Source organism: Colletes latitarsis, chromosome 11 (assembly GCF_051014445.1).
Source record: "Colletes latitarsis isolate SP2378_abdomen chromosome 11, iyColLati1, whole genome shotgun sequence".
In the NCBI taxonomy this organism is placed as follows: Eukaryota; Metazoa; Arthropoda; class Insecta; order Hymenoptera; family Colletidae; genus Colletes; species Colletes latitarsis.
This window is the reverse complement of record NC_135144.1, coordinates 29,817,780-29,842,746: the sequence shown is the minus strand read 5'-3', so window position 1 is coordinate 29,842,746 and position 24,967 is coordinate 29,817,780. Positions and strand designations below refer to the sequence as shown.

Sequence of the window (24,967 nt, the reverse complement as noted above, 5' to 3'; positions counted from 1 at the left end):
GTAAGCCAGTTTAAATGCGTTTTTTTAAACAAGAAGCTATAACTCTCGCAATTTTTAATATTTTTTTATGAAAAACCGGCCACCCCAGGGAAAAATTTTAATGGGGGATTCTATCTAGAGGCCAAACTACTATTGGCCATGTTGTTACAAAACTTTTTAAGAATCTTGGTCGGTCAGGGACGCTTGTATCTCCTTTCTTGTACCTTACGAGAACCTTGGCGTTCATATTTCGTTGGTCCTCGCCTTTGTCGGTCTTCTTATTACCAATGGAGTCCATCTGCATAGACAATCGTCGATACTTTCTTGTTTTCTCGAGAGACCAACTGCCTGGTAGACGACTATTATTAGGTTGATCAAGAATTTCGTTCCCAACGCGTAAATAGAAAATGATTTCTTTCCAACGATAGAAAATATCTTTACTTAAGCAATGTCCCACTCTAATTTATAACCTCTTCCCATCTTTCGGTCAGCTTCGTAAATCCTTGTTCATAAAAATCTCATTCTTCGTTATTCTTACGTGTCTCAACGTCGACATTCTCGAATTCTAGCCTAGAATACTTCTAAAACGCGTTCTGCTTTTGTTTTCTTTGGTATATTTTTGATAAAGAAACTATGCAACTTCTTGCATCGACGTTTCTCATAATTTGCTACACGTTTAATAATATTTACAAATCTTTACGAGGAGTAGTCAAAATTGACAACAGTACAGATCGTTCCCATGGTCTCCACGAAACGACAACAAGCTAAAGAAAAAAAATAATGATTTCGACTTCGTCGCGAGGCTATAAGATAAAATTAAAAAATCGAATTTTTTAATGGTGAACGGTAGAAGACACCCTTATCGCGATCAGATGTTTACGTCTAACGTCTAATTGCGCATTTTCAAGTTGATTACTTTTTTTCCATCCGGGAACTGGTCCGTGATAGAGACATCGACGCTCGGTTGAAATTTCATTGACTGCACGGAGCGAGCATACGCCGAGGGACCACGGAATATTTTATGACAAATGGTATTCCCGTCTCGTCTATTTATTTATTTTTCTAAACGACAGCCGCGGACCGACGTTCAGTCGTCGATGAACACGCTTCCCGGTTATATTTCCGCGAGACTGGTCGTGCGTGTATGTTTGCAATAAAAGGAGGAAACTAAAAAATTTTTTGCTGGATATAAAGTGTCGGTATTTCTGCGTCGTAAATTCTTCTCGTTATCCTGCCAGCATCCGGGCACAACGTTCATATTCCGCGGATATATATATAATATATATATATATATGTATATGTATATGTACGTATATATGCATATAAAGACACCGGTGGAGCGAGGACCTCGGTTTCTCGATTTTCATTCAACGCGGTCCGCGAATGCTCGTCTACGATAGAATTATGCGTAACGCGTTCCAGTGTACGGATATTCTTGCCGCATCGACTTATATTTTTTACGCGCTTTTTATTGGCACGAGCGCCGCTACAACGAAACGCACGAATCCCCAAACAATTTTACGCTCTTTTGGAAACATCTGATAATTCATTATGTCTCGTATCCTCTGGAGTCCCTTCAATTCATCTTCATCGACTGGGAACTTTCCCCATCAGATGGAAATCAAATCTTATTTGTCCGATCTATAAATCTGGTGATAAAGCCAACATTATCAATTATTGGTCTATCTCCATTCAGAGTATAGTGCCAAAAATATTGGATGACATAATAGCAGGTTAACTTTCGTCACTGGTTTCCGATATCATTATAAACGATGGTTTTGTCACCAAAAGATCCACTCTTAGTAATCTTACAATTTATTCTATACCAACCCAGGGATAAATTTTAATGGAGAATTCTAGAGGCCAAAATAAGACCAAAATCAAGAATAGCAATTTGTTGATGAAGGCTTCGTTAAAAAGTTATTGACATTTAAAGTTTCACGTGTTCTGAATTTTCTTCTAGAAACTGGGTAGGATTTCGGGGGTATGTCTATTCACCAAAAATGATTGCAATTGACCCCCGCAACCAAAAATAATTTTTCTAAAACGATTTGAAATTTTTTTTTTCGTCGAAAAAAGGCATGCAATTAGATTTTCGATAAGGAATTTTTTTCTCGAAAGTGCGTAGGATTTCGAGGGTATATCTAATGACAAAAAATGATTGTATTTGACCCCCGCAACCAAAAATAATTTTTCTAAAACGATTTGAAATTTTTTTTTTCGTCGAAAAAAGGCATGTAATTAGATTTTCGGTAAGGAATTTTTTTCTCGAAAGTGCGTAGGATTTCGAGGGTATGTGTAATGACCAAAAGTAATTGCAATTGACCCCCGCAACCAAAAACAATTTTTCTAAAACGATTTGAAATTTTTTTTTTTCGTCGAAAAAAGGCATGTAATTAGATTTTCGGTAAGGAATTTTTTTCTCGAAAGTGCGTAGGATTTCGAGGGTATGTGTAATGACCAAAAGTAATTGCAATTGACCCCCGCAACCAAAAATAATTTTTCTAAAACGATTTGAAATTTTTTTTTTTCGTCGAAAAAAGGCATGCAATTAGATTTTCGGTAAGGAATTTTTTTCTCGAAAGCGCGTAGGATTTCGAGGGTATGTGTAATGACCAAAAGTAATTGCAATTGACCCCCGCAACCGAAAATAATTTTTTGAGAACGATTTGAATTTTTTTTTTTCGTCGAAAAATTTAGGTCTGGGTTATATGGATGTTTCGAACTGGTAGGATTAAATGTCGGTAACTTCCATCGATAGAAAATTCAGAGACACTTCGGGTACTGGGACACATATTTTGGGAGATTTTCAGATTTTTTGATCGAAGAACCAGGTAGTAAAAAATAAAAAACCGCAAAAAATGCCGAAAAATGCCAATTACGTATCGAAGGAGGCCCGGAACTACTTTTATACTTTTACAGTAAACACGTATTGCTATTACTATTATTCTCAATTTTTTTCAGATTTTTCATTTTGGTGCGCCGCAGTGAAAAAAAATAAAAACCGATTTTTTCCTCATTTTCTGCGTATTAGAGTAACTTACACGTTGAATTTTTATGCATTCTTCAATATACGAGTGTTTTGTACACTGTTTAATGTTTCTACACTAAGCAGAATTACATAACAATTGAAAGAAATAAAATAAAGCAACTGTTGAGCGCAACATATCCTAAAAAATCAACGATGTTTTCAACGACGTCGTTGGCGCAGCGTTAGAGTGTCCGACTGTAAAACCGCTGGAAGTTTTTTTACCGTAAGTTCGAGTCTCACTTTGGGACTTAGAATTTTTTTTTATTCGTTATTTTTTTTTTCAAATTCTAACTATATAACAATGGTTTCTATTTATTTATAAATATTCTAAAGGCATTTTACAAATATTTTAACCTGAAATATGTATAAATATAATTTTGGAGCGTCTTTGCGTCCTTATTTTTTTTGTCAACCACGATTATTGTTTAACATCTCTTAAACTGAAATTAATGTGAAATGTTAGTTTTCAAATCTCTTACCTTTGACTATTGCGAATGGATTAGAACAGAAGATTCTATACTGGCTTACTCTTACTTCTTCTCCCCCTTCGATCAAGCAGATCTTTCCTTTTTTTTCTCTTTCTTTGATAAATATGAATGTTTGCTACAGAGTAACTTGCTAAAGAGTGACTAATAACGAAAAATAATGTTACGAAAAAAACGATTCCTAATAACTACAATGTACCAGAAAACTGTGTCATAAACCGAATTCTCAAATCACTTTGGATTTTAACAGTATATTAAATATTGCTATAGTTTAACAATATGTATCCTTAATTTTTTTGAAGTTATTTTTAAATGATGTGGAGATAAGAAAATCATCCTATGCAAAAATCGCTCCAAAATTATATTTTTACAAAATTACATTTTTTTGCGGTTTTTTATTTTTTACTACCTGGTTCTTCGATCAAAAAATCTGAAAATCTCCCAAAATATGTGTCCTAGTACCCGAAGTGTCTCTGAATTTTTTTACATTTTTTTACTCAATAGGTTAAGAGAAATTGTTCAAAAACATGATTTTCGTTTTCACCCCATTACTACCCCCACGGTCGAGATTTCAAGTTAAAAATTTGCACACATGGTTTTTTTTGGATAAGCTATCGAATGACCTATCATTCGTTCAATTCGGTTTGGGGGCACATTTGACCCCCTTATTCGGCTATACCTTTTGACGGATGTTAGATTCCATATTTAAAATTGCATAACACGTAAATATTATTTTCTAACAACTTATATCGAATTTGATTGATGCATTGGCACGAATACATATTCTAATTAAAATAAAAATCGTATTTTAAAGTAATCGTCAACATGAAAGGTATCAATAAATATACGTGCTATCAATGCCCGTAAATCTAGTGATAATTACATTCTTGAATTTTCTCTTTCGAATTATAAGCATTTTAACAATGTCAGCGATGCTACAGTTACGCCCCGCGGAGTTGGTCATCTTGCATAAATTGAACGGTGCAAAATAATTGCTCGATCTCGCGTCTGTCGTTTCGTAGGAGCGTGAAGAAGCTTATAGTCGTCCCGATCGCTTTGAAATCGTTCCTGGTAGCACGGTTTAGTAGCCTTATTTGTGTTCTCGGGCGTGTTTCGTGTCCGTTGTGTGTTCTTCGGCATCAAAACGGTCCGATGCGTCCTCTTAATGCGACGTTCCCTCCGGATCAGCCGACGCTGGGCAACGGTTTAAACGGATTAGACGGAATCTACGGGCCCGATCGAGTCTCCTCGAACGAGTAAATGTACCAGCAAGGATCATCCGCGGCGTACGAACACAAAGATCGTGTCGATCGGGGAGATTCGCTTGTTTATCCGCCGCCAACGTCGACCAACCCCTGAAATAGTTTCGCCCACGACGCCCTGCCGACATCTCGCCCGCGATCAAACGACGTCGTTGCATTAAACATGAAACATTGTTTCGATAAAGAACGTTCGTTTACCGGCTTAACGGGGCGCAGCCACCAGGATCCGATCCTGGTCTCCTTCCGGTGAACATTTTGATACTCTGCATGCTCGTCGCTTGATACTTTTCCGCGCGAAAGCTTCCAACGATCCGAGTCGGTTCTAACAAGGGGAGGTCACGACCTGTCAACCTGGGATTTGAACGAAATTTGGCAGAGTTGTAGGGGCTGGTGTCCAAACGCAATCTGTAAAATACTAGACGTTTATGGCCAACCGTTTGTTTAAAAAATGGCTGTTAAGTGTAAAGTTTCGAAGTCGTCGGATCGACGTTTTTTTTTAAAAAAATTGTAGGTCTTAACGAGTGGAACACAAAAGTCCAATACATTTTTGCCGTAACATCAATAGTTTAAACAAAAATTTAAGTTTTTGTAACGAAACAAAAATTGCGTATGTACCGTGTAGTTTGACCGTGCTTTCAACAGCCATGGCAGCCGTAGAGTTAGCATCGAGACCTAAACAGCGACAATGCCAAATCAGCAATAGCATTTGCAGACGATTTATTAATTTACCATAGACACAACAAAGCGTCCAAAATACAGACAGAACTTCAGAACACATTCGAAAAAATTCAAGACTATTTTCACACATGGAAACTTAAAATCAACATTAACAAATGCGAGACAGTCCTATTTAGACCATACATTTCCAACGTCTCTGAGGCAAACAACGACGTACGCAGACACGGAACGAAATTTCACCTCCACGACAGCAACGATCGAAACAGGAAAATTCCCCACAAAGACATTGTTCGCTATTTAGGTGTACATCTAGATTTTAGGTTAAATTACAACCACCACGTACAAATCCAGATTGAGAAAGCTCAAAAGGCATTTTTCGCCCACAAACGCCTCTTCTACTCAAAGGATCTTAACACATCTGTTAAAATCCTTTGCTACAAATCACTGATTAGACCTATTTTAACGTATGCATGTCCTATTTGGTTCAATATTAGCGCCAGCACAATGGAGAAACTAAGACTTTTTGAGCGGAAATGCCTTAGAGCTTGCCTAGACAAATACAGAACACCCGAATCCAATTACACCAAACACTACAGCAATTACAGACTTTACGAAGACGCTAAAATCAGACGCATAGACCTGTTCATCCTAAACTTAATTAGAAATCACTGGACAAACACCCGTAAAATCCACCTAAATAGCTTAATTTTTGGCTCCACGTACCCGAACCCTGCATACCATGACAAGACAAGACAGACAGGCTACACGCCCCCCGAATCCTTCATCTACCTTGACAGCGAAGGATACATACAAAACAAAGACAACGTTCCACTAATCTATCATGTCAATCGGAAAACTTATAACAAGAAAATAGTATACGACAAGAACCTACCACAAGACAACGCGGACAGGCGCTTCAATTACAAACTCTCAAGCATTGACATAAAAGACAATCATAGGAAAAACACAGACAAGTACTGGTGGTTGTAACAAATGTACAGTACTTTTAGATACAATTTATAACTAGATCGATAAGCTAAAGTAAGTTTTATTAAGAAAACACATGCGCTAATTCCTTGATAGTATAGTGGTCAGTATCTCACCTCTAGATAGAGGAAAGTAAAATAAGACATCCTTCTCCCTGTACATGTAACAGGATTTAATCATTCCTTGTATAGTTTTTTTGGTGCCATTTTTCTATACAAAAATTAAATCTTGCCCCTAGTATAAGATACCATTCTTGTAATTACTTTATATGTAGCATTAAGTGCGACAAACATTTCTCTAATGTTAAGATTACGCGAGCTCTATGTTGAGCCATTAATCTGACTGTATCTTCCGTTATAAGATAGCCGTTTGTTCGTTTAGGTTTATTGTTCCCTTTGTACATATATTTATAATTGTTTTCTTGGCACAATAAACGATCGTTAAAAAAAAAAAAAAAAAAAGAGTTAGCATCGAGGAATTCGGCCCGGAAAACTGGAGTTCGGTCCCCGGAATTTTAGAGCATTTTGTTTTGTTCGTTTTTTCGCTTATTTTTGAATTTTTATTTATTTTTAATTTCAATTTTTAATATTATGAAAAAAGTTGGCTGTTACAAATAAATAAAATATTGTTATGGTTATAAATGTTTATTTTCACACATATTTACATCTCACGTATAAATAAATACAAAAATTAAATAAGTATTTCATGCGAGTTTTTTGTATGTTTTCCACACGACCTAAAAAATAAAAAATGCTGTACAGAACAAGCATTTATAACATGCCCTCGCTGTATGAAACCATTTTGTTTTTCTTGTTTTCGTGATAAAAATCATACAATGCCTTGTGAAACTCGTATGAAATATTCATTTATAACCATAACAGTATTTTATTTATTTGTAACAGCCAACTTTTTTCATAATATTAAAAATTGAAATTAAAAATAAATAAAAATTCAAAAATAAGCGAAAAAACGAACAAAACAAAATGCTCTAAAATTCCGGGGACCGAACTCCAGTTTACCGGGCCGAATTCCTCGATGCTAACTCTACGGCTGCCATGGTTGTTGAAAGCACGGTCAAATTACACGGTACATATGCAATTTTTGTTTAAACTATTGATGTTACGGCAAAAATGTATTGGACTTTTGTGTTCCACTCGTTGAGACCTACAATTTTTTTAAAAAAAAACGTCGATCCGACGACTTCGAAACTTTACACTTAACAGCCATTTTTTAAACAAACGGCTGGCCATAAACGTCTAGTATTTTACAGATTTTTAATTTCAATTTTTAATATTATGAAAAAAGTTGGCTGTTACAAATAAATAAAATACTGTTATGGTTATAAATGAATATTTCATACGAGTTTCACAAGGCATTGTATGATTTTTATCACGAAAACAAGAAAAACAAAATGGTTTCATACAGCGAGGGCATGTTATAAATGCTTGTTCTGTACAGCATTTTTTATTTTTTAGGTCGTGTGGAAAACATACAAAAAACTCGCATGAAATACTTATTTAATTTTTGTATTTATTTATACGTGAGATGTAAATATGTGTGAAAATAAACATTTATAACCATAACAATATTTTATTTATTTGTAACAGCCAACTTTTTTCATAATATTAAAAATTGAAATTAAAAATAAATAAAAATTCAAAAATAAGCGAAAAAACGAACAAAACAAAATGCTCTAAAATTCCGGGGACCGAACTCCAGTTTTCCGGGCCGAATTCCTCGATGCTAACTCTACGGCTGCCATGGCTGTTGAAAGCACGGTCAAATTACACGGTACATATGCAATTTTTGTTTAAACTATTGATGTTACGGCAAAAATGTATTGGACTTTTGTGTTCCACTCGTTGAGACCTACAATTTTTTTAAAAAAAAACGTCGATCCGACGACTTCGAAACTTTACACTTAACAGCCATTTTTTAAACAAACGGCTGGCCATAAACGTCTAGTATTTTACAGATTGCGTTTGGACACCAGCCCCTACAACTCTGCCAAATTTCGTTCAAATCCCAGGTTGGCAGGTCATGACCTCCCCTTGTAAGATTTATTCACACTCGTGCCTGTAATTATGAAACTGGTCCAAGTCGAAAAAGAAAATGAGTTTGTCGGTTATTTCACGTCGCAGTGTCTTGAACAAAATTGATTCAATGTACATTCGTGTGCAAAATCATAGGGGTTGATAGGCGAGAGATTTTGTGCAAGTAAATTACTTTCATTTGTTCGATACGACAATTACAAGCGAAAGATTCCGTTTATAATGTGGAATATTTATTCGAGAAGCAGAAAACAGTGCACTGAAATAATTTGTGCAAAAAGTTACGTGATATAATTAATCGTAATTATTTAAACAGATAGAGAATAATCGAAACGATAATATCACTGATTTTTCATGAAGTCGTTACTGATATTGTTATTTGATCAAACTCAGCGTTGTATTTGTTAACGTTGTTAACATTGTCGTCTATTGAGCGTTACGAAGTCAGGGTTTTGAAGTCACCCGCTACATATTCGTCATTCCATGTAGAATAAGAACATACTAAGAACATACTACAGAAATAAGAAAAGACTTTTTCGGTCGACGATGGAGACCGATAACAGTGAAAGTCGTCGCTTGACCCTATCATCGGGATTCTAGTAAATTCTGAGTGGATCCCATTGTGATAAAGGCAACATCGAAATTTAATTAAACGTCCGGATTGACAGATTTACCCTTTTAAAAAGAGTTTGTAAGCGTGGACCGTCGCGTTTCTCTGCCCGACCTAGCTCCACGAAATTTCGTCGACCCGAAAAGGAACAAAATTGTATTAACACGGCCAGATCAAAACCGTATAGTGTTCTGCAAAAGTAAAATTTTTATTTCAGACCATTGTAAACTAAATAATTTAAAATTTGTTCCGGCACTTGTTCTTACAACCTTGCTAAAATTTCACAAATTCTATCCAAATTTATTTCCCTCGACGTCTTAACTTGAGAATTAATTCTTTACGTGTTAAATCGTATCCGACGATACTCACCGTAAAATTTGTGAATAAACTTCTGAAAACAATCGAAGAATCGGTTATCCATAAATGCAATAATCGACTAAGAAAGATACACAAGTCTACACATAGGTTTGCCTTTAATATTCGAGATTTAAGGATCTTTCTGAGTTAATTTTATATTCGTTGCTTGTAATTCTTATAATTTTCCACGCAAGAAACGCTTGTAATTCTGTAATTAGGCAAATTTTATTGGCGTAGAAAGGCGACTCGTGTTCCGGAATCGATCGGTGAGATTTCGAAGGGACTTTCGAAACACGTATTTCGAAGAACCAGCCGACCAGTGGTCGCCATAAAATAATATTGTCCGACCGAATGCCTAACTACGCTTCTCCACAAACTATTTTAAGTAAACCGCGCAGCCTCTTTTATTTATTTACGAGCGCACTGGTTTCGTGTCGTCGCCCGGAAGATGTTATTACAAGGACCTTCCCGCGCGACGCGGGAAACGATTAGGAAAAAAACGTCGGAAAGTGTTTGGGAACAGCGTTTCTGAGAACTTTTGCCAAGACGTTTTATCGGGTAGTTTAATTTTTTACCACGCAATTTTTTGTACACGCGAGGAGCCAAATACAGAGGTCGAAATAACGATAGATTCATCTTATTAACATCAGACTCACTGTAGTTCTATAATTCAGGGTGTTCGGCCACTCGCGGGAAAAATTTTAATGGGGAATTCCAGAGGCCAAAATAACACGAAAATCAAGAATACCAATTTCTTGATGGAGCCTTCCTTAAAAAGTTATTAACGTTTAAAGTTCCGCCCATATTGAATTTTTTTCTCGAAAATGCGCAGGATTTCGGGGGTATGTTTGTTCACCAAAAATGATTGTAATTAACCCCTTCAGTTAAAAGTATTTTTTTTAGAACGATTGGAAACTTTTCAATTTCGTCGAAAAATTTGTCCACCTAATGGAATTTTTTTCTCGAAACAGCGTAGGATTTCGGGGGTATGTCTGTTCACCAAAAATGATTGTAATTAACCCCTTTAGTTAAAAATAATTTTTTTAGAGCGATTAGAAACTTTTCAATTTCGTCGAAAAATTGGTCCACCTACTGGAATTTTTTTCTCGAAACAGCGTAGGATTTCGGGGGTATGTTTGTTCACCAAAAATGATTGTAATTAACCCCTTTAGTTAAAAATAATTTTTTTAGAGCGATTAGAAACTTTTCAATTTCGTCGAAAAATTGGTCCACCTACTGGAATTTTTTTCTCGAAACAGCGTAGGATTTCGGGGGTATGTCTGTTCACCAAAAATGATTGTAATTAACCCCTTTAGTTAAAAATAATTTTTTTAGAGCGATTAGAAACTTTTCAATTTCGTCGAAAAATTGGTCCACCTACTGGAATTTTTTTCTCGAAACAGCGTAGGATTTCGGGGGTATGTTTGTTCACCAAAAATGATTGTAATTAACCCCTTTAGTTAAAAATATTTTTTTTAGAACGATTAGAAACTTTTCAATTTCGTCGAAAAATTTGTCCACCTACTGGAATTTTTTTCTCGAAACTGCGTAGGAATTCGAGGGTATGTCTATTCACCAAAAATGATTGTAATTAACCCCTTTAGTTAAAAATAATTTTTTTAGAGCGATTAGAAACTTTTCAATTTCGTCGAAAAATTGGTCCACCTACTGGAATTTTTTTCTCGAAACAGCGTAGGATTTCGGGGGTATGTTTGTTCACCAAAAATGATTGTAATTAACCCCTTTAGTTAAAAATAATTTTTTTAGAGCGATTAGAAACTTTTCAATTTCGTCGAAAAATTGGTCCACCTACTGGAATTTTTTTCTCGAAACTGCGTAAGAATTCGAGGGTATGTCTGTTCACCAAAAATGATTGTAATTAACCCCTTTAGTTAAAAATATTTTTTTTAGAACGATTAGAAACTTTTCAATTTCGTCGAAAAATCTGTCCACCTACTGGAATTTTTTTCTCGAAACAGCGTAGGATTTCGGGGGTATGTCTGTTCACCAAAAATGATTGTAATTAACCCCTTTAGTTAAAAATATTTTTTTTAGAACGATTAGAAACTTTTCAATTTCGTCGAAAAATCTGTCCACCTACTGGAATTTTTTTCTCGAAATAGCGTAGGATTTCGGGGGTATGTCTGTTCACCAAAAATGATTGTAATTAACCCCTTAATTAAAAATATTTTTTTTAGGACGATTAGAAACTTTTCAATTTCGTCGAAAAATTTCACACCTTCTCGAATTTTTTTCTCAAAAGTGGGTAGGATTTCGGGAGTATGTATATTCACCAAAAATAATTGTAATTGACCCCCGCAACCGAAAATAATTTTTTGAGAACGATTTGAAATTTTTTTTTTTCGTCGAAAAATTTAGGTCTGGGTTATATGGATGTTTCGAACTGGTAGAATTAAATGTCGGTAACTTCTATCGATAGAAAATTTTGTAGCCTGCGTGTCTCGAAGCTAGAATAAATACTGTCGGTACGAATCAAAGGGTAAGGTGGCCGAAAAGATTGGCCTTGATGCGTTCGACTGGGCAGAAGAAATCTGCAAGCTCACGCCCTTCGAGAACACCTTCTTGCAGCGTAACTCGAGTGGGCTCGGTCCTCTCCGCTTGTGCGCCGTTTCTGTTGTTGCAACACATTTCGTCCGCGGCAAACAACAGACCGCGGTTTACCTGGTAATTGCTGGAAACACCGGACCGAGTGTTTACAGTGTCATCGAGTTGTGGTCACACCTTGCCGCACCGCCACTTCGAAAGCTCGAATTCTTCAGCTGTAATCACACGCTTCAACATCTTGCGAAGGGCCGTCAAACTATTCGAACCCTTGCGAAAACTTTCAAGCATCGTGTTTTAAAACGTTCTACAGCCAGAAGTTAGGCGTGGGTAAATATAAAATAGTTTCTTTAAATATAAAAGTATTATAAAATCCTTCGCCCTCAACGGCAAAATGCCCGAGTTATTACAAGAATTTCTGTTATTACAAAAAAAACCTAACTTATCCTTTCCGACACTGTATCGTAATTTTTTACTTTTCTTAGTGCATTAACGTAATTTTAATTATGTTTATGTGCATTAATATTTAATAAACTTAAAAAAGAATGCGCTGATAAACGAACGATTGCACCGTCATCTACGGCACAACGTGTAAGTTTGTCGAGAAATAGTACACTCTTCGATGCTAGGTAGCGCCTCGCTCGTATTCGATCGAAAAGTATTTTTCCATAATTAGTATTTACGCATTGTACGGCCATATGGTTCTAAAGCCAAGATACTTTTACATCACTTAAATTAGTTATAAACCATATACGAAACACGAAAAGTTCTCATCGTTTGCAACTCTAAATGCTTTGAACAACCATCGCTGTGATGTGCTCATATCACAGATGAGGTATACGAGTAGACCTTTTACCTTATGGACTTTCGTGATCCAATCTGACTGCCATACCGACCTGAAAATTCAGAGGTGATTGTAGCGTCCTCTTCTCATGGATGGCGGTCAGTTGAGAAACTATTCACTGAATTAGTTTGATACATGTGAGTTGGCTATACAGGGATTGAAATTCATTTCTGAATCTGTTGGTAACGTTGCGAATTACACGAAAATGGTAATAGGGTTTCGAGACCCCATAAAAATGGGCCGAAAAAATACATTGGGTGAAAGATCTACTCGTATACCCAGGTATTACCCAGGTCTCACCATGTGGAGGTTGCTGCGAGTGGAGACCCAAAGGGAGATAGATGGAATCAAAGTTCCATCGATCTCTCTTTTACATTCTTACAAGCTAGATTACTAAACTAAAAAGATAGAAGGAAGCAATGTTCCTTCGATCTTCTAGTTTAGTTGTACCAAGTAATTATTTCGTTTTGAAAAGGAATGAAGGTAGAGGGAGTATGTGTCTGTCTGTCTAATGAAATTACTTCGGGCAGCTTCGGAGAATCGAGAAAGAGGGCATGCGTCTGTTTGCCTTTGTCGACTCCCCGAAACTTAAAAGCTCACGTACGCGTAATCTGGCATAGTGTGAGTAGTGCACGCGGTGCTCGATCTGGCACCTCTGCTACGCCATCTATGTTACTAGTGACAACCTCTATTCACCATACATCGATTGTACTTCTATGTCGTATGAATAAGCTTTTTTGCGTCGTGTGTTCATGAAAATAAAATAAAATTTTGTAAGTAAATTTTGTTTGATAGCTTACTGTACTTTTCAATGGGAAGAATATTGGAGAAAGAATACGTGTGTGGTTTTGTAAATGCGTGATAAAACCGAGTCGTAATATATATCGAATATGTAATATTAGTCTGTTTCAGAATAATATTTGCTAATCGTAAAACTATTATAGCACGTATAAAATTAACAAACGATCGTAGGTGTCTGAATTCTGAATAGAATAAAGAAGTGCAAATAGAAACAAAGTTTGATATGTGAAAGTAATATGTTGGCATAGATACATACGTACCATCAGAAAATAGACAATAACGATAAAGTTGATGTCATATGTTGATTAAATCAAAGGTATGTTAATGTCTTTCATATAGTCGATAGAACGTAATAATATATACAAGTTATATTAATTTTATAATATCTGAGAAAGACAAATACGCCAGTGAGTATATTTCAATAACGTTTCAGAGATATATTGATAAAAAAAGTGCTCATTCATTCTTTTCATACTTGACTAAGTGTCGATTTGAAATTAATTTTCAATAAAACTTTACGCGAATTATTACTTTTTTTTTTTTTTATTTTATTGCATTATCATTGTTTGTGTATTTGATGATGTGTTATCTTGCATATCATTGTCATATTTGCATTTTTTTTTAAAACGTTTATGATACGATGAAAATAATTATATATTTTCTTTTTTATAATTTTCAGGAGATATCTTAATTTTTTATCACAGTACAGCGATTTATGAATTAAATATAGAAATGTTCAACATATACGATAAAGATTATAGAGTCTTGGATTTGGTACGGCAACGTGAAATACAGGTATGTTAGTGAAAAATGTTTATAACTTGAAAAATATTTTCAAATTCTGTTCTTGAATATTCACAAATTTTTTAAAAGAACTATATACATGTAAGTATTTTTATCATTATGAGCAGATTACATTTCTAAAGCAGCTTTCTCCAAATTTTCCGTGTAATGTCAGTTATAAATTTAGTTGAAAGTTACAGCTGATTTTACACAAAAAGAATTATATATAATAAATCTTTGTCATGTACGATTAATTAGTTACAAAGATCAAACCATAAGTTATTTATTGGTATAGAGAGATTAATTCTGCGTTAAGATTAATGTGATATCTTGAGTAGAGAATAGAAATATGGAGGCAATATGACTTGTAATTCCTTCAAGAACTAATTGTTTTTCTTCCCTTTGTTATATTGTTAAAAAATTATACACTTTATTCTTCTAAATTCACAATGTGTTATAAAATCATTTGCAATAAAGGGATCCTGATATTTGTAAAATTGTAAATAATGCTACTGTTGTTAGGAATGCTGTAATATAGCAGGTGCATAATTAAATTATTAAATATTTCTATGTTTTAAGCTATAATTTGAATATATGTTGAGAATATCTGTTGACATAGAAAACTGACATGGTAGTCAATGTGTTAATATTCAATGACAGAAGGTTACTGTATTCCTATATTTCATTGGAAGAATTTTATTTAGGATTCTGTGGCATATGCGGTTTCTCAGAAATTACACGTTACAGAAAGTTTGATATCTCGATTAGGTTTAGAGAAAGAATTGACTGGGCACACAGGATGCGTTAATTGTTTAGAATGGAACGAAAGTGGACAGTAAGCACTATTACTTAAATAACAAGTATTGTAATAAGTAACACATAATGTAAAATTTATTCTAAAAGAAAATTTATGATTACTTACTTAACACTAGATTTACAGAACTCATAAATATTATTTGTTAGCAATTTATGCTAAACTTGATTGATATAATGATACGAATATATATCTATATTAAAAGAAAACCTATATTTTAACGTAATTATCAACATAATGGATTTCAATAAAAATTAATACATATACATTAATGTGTACTTTTAGGATTCTTGCTTCGGCATCCGATGATATGGATATTATTTTATGGGATCCGTTTCGATATGAAAAGAAATTGGTACTTCGGACAGGTCATCATGGAAATATATTTTCCGTTAAGGTAATTTCATACGTTTATTTTGAATGTGATAATTATTTGATACCAGATATCTTGTACTCAAGAAGTTTTCAATTTATAAATTCTAAGAATTTGTAAGATTGACTTTTTATCAACAATAAGAGAAGTATTGAATCTTTTTATTGTACATATGGTTTTAGTTTATGCCAAAGTCAAATGATAGTATAGTGGTGTCAGGTGCTGGGGATAGTGAAGTACGAGTTCGTGATCTTACACTCCTTGAACCCATACTTATATGTAATTGTCATTATGGTCGTGTCAAACGTATTGCTACCGCATCTACTGTACCTTTCCTATTTTGGAGCGCTGCAGAAGATGGTCTTATTTTGCAACATGATATTCGCACTCCTCACACCTGCAAGAACAATGAGTGTAGTACTGCACTGATAAATCTTGTTAATCATTTGGGTCGATATGCAGAAGGCAAATGTATTTCTGTGAATCCGAAGAAACCAGAACTAATAGCTATCGGAGCTAACGATGCCTACATACGAATGTACGACCGCAGAATGATTAAACTTTCTCAGGTAATTATTAAAATAAAAAAAAAGTGATTCTGTTCTATTATGTTACTACTCTACAGGACAGTTAAAATATAAACATACTACTTTACGATATTTTCTTGCGTCGTATAAATTATTCTTCTTTATTTAAGTTTAATTGGACTAACATATAAAGATTTATAAATAAATACATTTCGAAATAATTAAATTTAAAAAATTGTTTTACAATATATGCAAGACCTTTACTATGGGCTGATAAATGTGTAATGATGGGTGACTATAGTCGCTATTAGTATTAAAAGGGTTAAAATCATATAGTTTGTATCGACGAACCTTTAACATCAGAGTAATTTTCTGTATTTTTATACTATGAATTAAATTTATAAAATTGTTTTCTTCTTTTAAGTATTTTTTGTATTTTCTGTATAATAGGTGCCTGATATCTCTCCTCTACGCAATGACTGGGAGAGAGCAACTTTAAATCTACCTCGTGCTGGTGAAGGTGATCCAGATGAGAATATACCATTGGGTTGCGCACAGTACTATATCGCGGGTTCGTTCGTACGATCAGAGATAGCGTACGCGACTCCTTTACCCTAATCTTCCTCTTTTGCTACATATTACATGATTGCTTTAACAGAGACTGTTAATATTTGATATTGAGCAGGCCATCTGCAGTCTCGACAGCCTTACAGCAGGACTCTCACTACCACATATTTAACCTTCAGTGCTGATGGAACTGAGCTACTTGTTAACATGGGTGGCGAACAAATTTATTTATTCGACATCAATAATCCGAAAACCTTGAAGACGTACCTTGGCTATTCCACGAATATTTCGTCAGGTAACATTCAAAATTATTGTAAACTTTAGTGCTTTCCTTTCTAATCGTAAAAGAAATATGAATTTAAAATTCTATAAAATATATTTAACCCTTATGTCGACAATCAAAGGACTTACGAAGGATTTTACAATATTATAAATACATTAAAAATTTGTTAATGAAGTATGGAAAGGAGTATTCTAGTATCCGATTATTGACACAAGGGTTAAACTCTGTTATAACGGGTACAACAAGAAAATAATAATGTAATAATTTGAAATAAACGAAGCAATTCTTTACATTATTTAATACATTAAGCTTTACTTGTGAATTTATATATAAAATACAAACTCGAACATATTCACATTATTATGAAACTCATGACTATAGAAGATTTTAAAAAGTGCTGTGCGGATAAGAATCACTTGGACAGTATAGACGTCACTAGTAAGGATGTTAAAATCTTGCCAGCTCATGTTGAAGAATTAAAATGTCAAGTAAGTTTACTGTTAAAATTACTGCTTTTTAATTATCTAACAGTTTAATCAATGATTCGATATTTAAGAAAAAGTACTTTTTTACATATTGTATGCATATTAAATGCCCTGTTTATCACGTTAAACAACAGTATCGAATTTAAAAAAATATTACTTTACAGTTCATATAATATTAATAAATATGTTTACATTTTTTAAATCTAAGTCTAAGTTTAAATTTAAGTCTAAATGGAAAGTGAGATGAAATTTGCTCTGTGTATTAACGTGTTAATTCAAAGTAAAAAATTTGTTTATTACAATAAATTTAAAAGTACAATAACCAAGTAAGTTAATTCTACTTTTCTTTCTTATTTTTTTTTTCTTTTTTTCTTCATTTTTCTAGGCTAATCAATGTTTTGACCAACGAAAGTATACATTGGCAATTACTCTCTATAATAAAGCAATAAGTTACTGTCCCAATGCAGCTGTACTTTTTGCTAACAGAGCTGCAGCATACATGAAACGAACCTGGTATGAACTTTTAATTATTGCATTTAAAGATTTCGAATTCACAAGAAAAGTAAAACGGAATTCAGTTTTGGAGCGATAAATAATTTTGTATATCAACGCATCGGCGTCGAGGTGTCAAAAGAATTAGTATAACTTTTTGACCAATTGATATGTTTCAAAACAATTTCGAGAATAACAGTAGATTATTTTTTTGTATAATAATTTACACTCTCCAACGTGCGTTTATATTAATATATATTAGTATATTAGTATGTATGAGATATTTAATTCCCTTCAAAATTTCATTTTCATTTTGGATCAAGTTTTTTAAAAATGCAGAATAATTTGAATAAAGTACAGGAAAGAAAGTAAAAAAATTTATATCTGTTCATTTTCGTTAAAACATTCTTGTGTGCTATTATGCATTAGAATGTTGTAAATGCTGTGTTTAATATCAATCAATGTAAGATTAACTTTTTAAGTGATTCTCTTATGAGAATACTTAAAAGATAGTGTTTTTCTATCGTGTTATTTGAGTTCAAAACATTCAACACTGTATTATAGAAAGGGCAAACGAAAGTGTTAAGTAATGTAAAGAAAAGAGTGAAAAATTATTTAGACTGCAATAGTAAACCGTTTGAATATTTGTTGTAGCGTGAATATCCCATAACATCTGTAAAGTACAACAAAATAATTTAATAAACTTTAAAGTGGTATAACTTTTGAATTATTAAGTATAGGACGTAAGTACGTTTAATACTTTTTTGTAGAAATTCAAAAGTTTCATCGAATTGTGCAATCGAAATTATAGAGTTTCGCTTAGAAAAAGGACACAGTTGCATTTTTTTTAGATGCATCGATACATAAAAATGAATAAAATTAATTTGTAGGGATGGTGATGTATATGCTGCTTTTAAAGACTGTCAAACTGCACTACTTCTTGATCCAGATCATATAAAAGCGCATTTTAGGTATTAATAATTGTATATATTACGATATTGCATGTATTGAATACATGAACATACGAACATATAATGTATTACATATGTATCCATAGATTAGCACGATGCCTGATCGATTTATATCGGTCGGTTGAAGCTGACAAAGTAATTACAGATTTTCAGCAAAAGTTTCCTAAATATGCATCCAATTCTGCTTGTGAGGCATTAAGAATGGATATAAAAGAAGCTATAACTTCTGGTATGTACCGTTTTACATTTTATTCGAATCTTATATTATTGTTACATTTTCGAGTAAACTTGTATTAATCTTCAAGTTAATATATTTTTACTGGTGTATTTAAACACTTGCGCTGAAAATATGATTACTGACGCATTTGAAACAAACGTCGTTTCCGGTGCAATTGTTCAAGACAATTCGCCCTTTGTACAAATTCGTTAAAAATCTTTGTTTAATAAATGGCCTGGATTATACATAACTATTTTATAATTAGGCAGAGATAGTTATATGAATCAATCAGTGATACAAGTATCCGAATACGAACAGGCATGGCAACATAATACAATTGACTATAAAATGAGATTTTATGGGCACTGTAATACTACAACCGATATAAAGGAAGTTAACTTCTTCGGAAAGTAAGCATATATATTTTAAAAAGTACTTAATAATCGTTTAAGGTACTTTTAAGTTTTAACGTTTAAGGTTTATCTATTGTATATTGATGGTTGTTAATATTTTTCTTTAAGCAGTGGCCAATATATTGTGGCAGGATCAGACGACGGTTCTTTTTTTATTTGGGATCGAAATACCACGAACATTATCCGCGTATTAAGGGGAGACGAACTCATTGTAAACTGCCTTCAACCTCATCCATCCACCTGTTTATTAGCTACCAGTGGTATCGAGCCAGTAATTAGATTATGGAGTCCATTACCCGAGGTACGTACTATTTATCCATAAATATTTCATTAAAAGGGAACGCAACAATTGCACGTACAAAATGGTTCTATGCATTCCTATTTGTTACTCTAAAAATAATACAGATCGCACAAAGATATTATCTTTTCCTCGATATAGGATGGTAGTATAAACGAAAGAGAAATTCAGAATTTAGAAGACGCGGCGTCCGCAAATCAAGTACTTATGAACTCCGATCCGTTCTCGGTAATGCTCATGCACATGGGATATCGATTTCCTGTCCAACAGATTCAGATTATATAATGAAGGTGACGACGAGCATCGCGATCAGTCAATTATGCAACCTTTGAATTGTAGACCAAGCTAAATTGTGAAAAAAAATTATGAAAAAGTGAAGCAGAGTGTGTTGAGTTATTCGTATCACCGAATGCGGAATAATCTACGAGTAGTGACCCCCGTTAAAACTGATTTATACTCTATTTAATATTTTATTAAATATATTTCTCTATAGAAGCGACACTTTTCTCTATAAAAACGATTCTTGATATGTATATCGTTTCCTTCGCTTTGGGTCGGCTCAGTGTTCTACCTCTCTTGGTAGAGGTCGCAGAACGATACTGATTCCGTATAGGCTCCATCAAGAATCGTTTTTCGTCCATGCTACAGCCGAGCGTCGCTTCTATAGAGAAAATACTGTGCCTCGGACTATCTACGACATCGACATTCCGTTGGCAATCTGCTGGTATTATCGATATTTTCACTCTCTCCAGATCGTTACTCTACTTGGCCATTGTAACGCTTTCGGTGGTATACAGTAACGGATAAAAGTTCAAGACTATTTTTTATGGATTATCATACTAAATTAGCCAATTCATAGTTGGTCTTGCGATCATACGTACTTTTACACTTCATCTGTGATCGACTTGACAAGCCTCAGAACATAAGCAGTACGTGACGTAAAGACAATGAAATATTTGATGCTCTATTTTGTCGCGAACATTAATTTAAGACTATATTTGAACAAAATTGTAAATTAAGTTACTTCAAATCGGTTTTTAATATCCAAATTATCTGTAGCGCTGTAGATGTTCCTTTGTATGCTAGTAACAGCTGAGAAGTTTACGTTTATTATGTTTATGAGCGTATGTATGTTTGTAAGACCAACTAGAAATTGTTCATTATTTATAATATTTTGCGATTATCTATTGAACAAGTAGTCGTCTTAAACTTTTGTACGCTACAGTAGGTATCTTAACACCTGCGAATTATTCCATGACCAATGATACGAGCTCGATGTCGTCGTGTGTGGAATATTCCGCTTTCTCGATGCAAATGAGTTGAATCATGGAAGACTTATTCAGTGCTGTATTGTAGAATATTGTTTTAATTCCAATTATCTATTTTTTTATTAATTCTGTGCAGTTGTTCACTTTTCCATAAATAAAGCGCTAAGGAATATTTGACAAGATGTTAATAATACACTAAAAAGTAAACGAAAATAGTGGCATATAAACCATTTATTGATCTTTCTATTGACAAAATAATGAAGAATACTTGGCAAAGTGTTGTATTTAAAAAAAAAAAGTCAATACTATTGGTTTATTGTATCTCTCACACAGTTATCTACTAAATAGAAAATAAATCGAGTTATGCAAATCTTAACAAAACGTTTATGGATATATTTTATTGCTATAATTATTTTCTTTATATTATTAAAATATTTCTTTGCTATTAGTTCCGATTATATATGTTGTATGATATTACTTTCATTTAATACATCAATACACAATATAAATGGGGAGTTATTGCAATTTTAGGTAAAAAATAATATGTCTATAACACTTAAAGTTTATAAATATTTTATAAATTAATTTTGAGGCACGAGTTCCCATATGCTCTGCAATTTAATAGTTTCTTCAGAATTTTCTGCAGCAAGGCCCAAGTAATTTGAGAAACTAGGTTTCCTTTGATTAAATCCTTCGGAGAAATAGTAACCAAACACATTTAAAATTTCGACTTGACTGTCCTGTATTTCAGAGTATTGTTCTATATTTAGCTCCTGTTGTAATGGCGCCTGTAATGATTAATGTACTATTAAGTGACAATGTAATATATTTACTTATTCAATAAATCGTTTTTAAAAATTACATTTCACCGATATTACCTCGTGTTCAAATGTATAATCTACACCAAAAATCGGAAACTTATCAAATGTTTTGTGTAGCATTGAAATTTCTTTATGAAGAGTCTGAAGCCTCTGTAAAGGTCTAACTCGAAAACCTAATATGTACCCTCCGCTAGATTCCGTGCTACTGATGACTAAAGTTGACCCAAATTTTGAATTTTTAACAGTGATCTATTGGAAAACAAAACCTTCGTTAAATTTTTTACTGTACATATGTAACACATTTCCATAGGTCTACTTACATTTCCTATTACGAGGTATGGAATTGATATATTGAATTGATAATTCATATTAGCAAACCATACTAGGCGTATATTTGTTACAATTAAAGTTCCCATATTTCCCTAACAAAACAATCATAATATTTAATATTTCTAGAATAGTTAAAATTTGTTGTAAATGATAAACTTGGATCTTAAACCTGCTCTAATGATAAATTCCAAATATCTTGCGAAGTCGACGATACTATTTCTTGCGGGAGTAGAGTTAACAATTGTTGATCGTTAATTATTCCACTCCTTAATTTAATTTCACGATAAATCTTGGATGAAATGTAAGCTCTGTAATATTGTGTTTGTAGAGCATCATTTATTTATGTAATTTACATCGTAAGTATAGTAACAGTCACTGTTTAGTGAAAGACTCTTTGTAAAATCATTTCTATCTCCATCAACTAAGACAATCCTACAAGCTAGAGGTGTATGAAAACCTAATGATTGGATAGAGTTGGGTTTCCAGAAAAAACTAAATCACAATTGTGTAAAAATAGTCATAATGTTTATGACTAATCACGATGTGATTTTGGATAATTTTTAGGTATTTTGGCATTAACTCCTTCCCGTAGATCGCTTAGATATATTATTTGAATGTTACAAAAATGAAAAGAATTGGAAACAAACGAGTACTTCTATACTAGGAACTGTTCCTCTGTAATCCTAAACTGATATTTTGTCTTTGGAAAACATAGTACGTAATCTCAGTAATAGGGTATTTAAGGCTAGATTAAAAATATACCTGTATATACCAATAACAGATGTATAATGTCTTGTACTTTTTGGATTTTGATTTGTAAATATAAATTCATATCTACAATTTCGATAAGAGGTTAAAATATATAGAGCTTGCATATGCCTTCCTTGTAACTGTAAAAGTTATTTTTGATTTAATAAATAGAATACCTCGGAAATAAAGGGTCCCACTTTGATAACATATTCTACTTTTCCTAAGGATAAAAGATTCTGTGCATAATCGAAAGTCTGGGAACTCTTTCTTTCCGAAATATAAACACATTTTATAAAAAATTTTCATGATTAAGTTACTGCATGTAAAATTACAAGCACAGTCAATGTTCTTTTTCTGTCAAAAGTAAACAATGTATATCATGCCATTCTGACATTGAAGATAACATATCATGTTATCAGGATGATCTATTCTTTGTTAGATCTTTCTTTTTCACATATGATAACATTTACGATATATCAGGAATTTTTAAATACCAATGTAATGTGTGTATAGTTGCAGAAAGAAGTCACTTTCAGTAATTTCTTTAAGCAAAGTTTAAGCATTAAGCAGATCTATGTTTATATAGAATATCCTATCAAAGGAGGACCATCTGTTTCAGAGTTCATATATACAAAGTGTTTAAGTTTACTAAAGTATACCAACAGTGTGTATAGTTTTAGAATTCACAGCTATGAAAGCATTATAGCCAATACCTGTAAAGAAAGTATATTTGCGTAAGATTTTATAACTGTTAATATAAGAATTTATAACATGTGTCTTGTAATAAGTTTGTTCTCGTTCCAAAAATATATGGTATTTATAATAAAAACTGCGTATGTAGATAAAGGCATTATTTAAAATATTGTAAACAGGGTTTATTATTATTATCTACTATCATTATTATTAAGTTCCTTTTTTGGCATCTGGAACAAGTTACATTTTTCCAAAAGAACAGAACAAGAAAAGTGAATTATTTTTAAGAGATGGAAATTAAAATACTTCACTTATATTTAGATTGGTGGTTCTTACTTAGATTTATTCGTGGAAGAAGCAAAGAATGCCATATAGTTCTGAGATTTGTTACTATGAGTCTTCCATTATCACCTGCATTTCCTTTTGTATCTTCTATTAAATCAAGTTTGTCAACAGCGAATTCCCCCAATCGTAGTTGCATTTGACTAAACAAAATTTAAAATGTTGTATAAATCAAAATTCGTTTTTTAATACTTTACAGAAAGTATAAACATATTTTTTTTTTGCATTATTTTATATAAAAAAAGTAATTGTACACAATATATACTTTATATGCTGTTTTATTTTAAACATTAATATAATTTTCACAGTATTAAAATATATCAATATTATATTAATGAAATACGGTATTACTTGTAAGGAATATCAAATCGAACTTCTCTATCCTGCCACATTTCTAACGAAGACGTATTAATATCAATAATTTTGCAGGATTCATATAATATAAAAATCAATATTGTTGCCATACCTACGAAAGTATAACAACAATGGAAGAATTCTTATGCTTCTAACAGCTTCATATTATATTTTATTTTGAGTTACTTATGTTTCCAAATTAAATATAATTTCAATCATAGAAAACATAGATATTTTAATGTTTTACATTTATAATTTGTTTCATCATTTTTATAGTTTCAGTTACGTTATTCGTGCTATGGGAGTATGTGGAGCTAGTCTCAAATTTGAGCGTACATTCACATTAAATCTGTGCCTCATAAAAATACAGTAAACAAAAAATTGTAATAATTAATGGATTCAAACATTTAACTTTACTGTATTTTTATCCGAATTCGCTTGCGGAAAAAGTAATATTAAAAATAAGTTAGTTTTCTTTTTTATTAATGTTTCAAAACCTGCAACGATCTTACCAACATAAAATTAAACATATGGAATAG

At 33.0% G+C, this 24,967-nt stretch overlaps 2 protein-coding genes across 2 annotated transcripts; one reads left to right on the top strand and one right to left on the bottom strand.

Moving 5' to 3' along the window:
• The first annotated feature begins 14,035 nt into the window (after positions 1-14,035).
• Positions 14,036-21,999, top strand: Adp (WD and tetratricopeptide repeats 1). The gene is given in 15 exon segments (XM_076777134.1): positions 14,036-14,054; positions 14,327-14,442; positions 15,135-15,265; positions 15,530-15,641; positions 15,800-16,186; positions 16,595-16,715; positions 16,830-17,006; positions 17,376-17,482; positions 17,865-17,992; positions 18,862-18,942; positions 19,029-19,171; positions 19,425-19,569; positions 19,681-19,873; positions 20,012-20,152; positions 20,154-21,999. Coding segments are annotated over 14 exon segments (1,995 nt in total). The 5' UTR covers positions 14,036-14,054; positions 14,327-14,379; the 3' UTR covers positions 20,220-21,999.
• Positions 21,720-24,495, bottom strand: Bbs5 (Bardet-Biedl syndrome 5 protein). The gene is made up of 8 exons (XM_076777136.1): positions 24,426-24,495; positions 24,069-24,217; positions 23,703-23,752; positions 23,052-23,179; positions 22,459-22,597; positions 22,280-22,381; positions 22,017-22,208; positions 21,720-21,926 (listed from the first exon to the last, which is right to left on the bottom strand). The coding sequence occupies exons 1-8, from the start codon at positions 24,464-24,466 to the stop codon at positions 21,720-21,722; spliced, it is 1,008 nt and encodes a 335-aa protein (XP_076633251.1). The 5' UTR covers positions 24,467-24,495.
• Between the last annotated feature and the right edge of the window lie 472 nt (positions 24,496-24,967).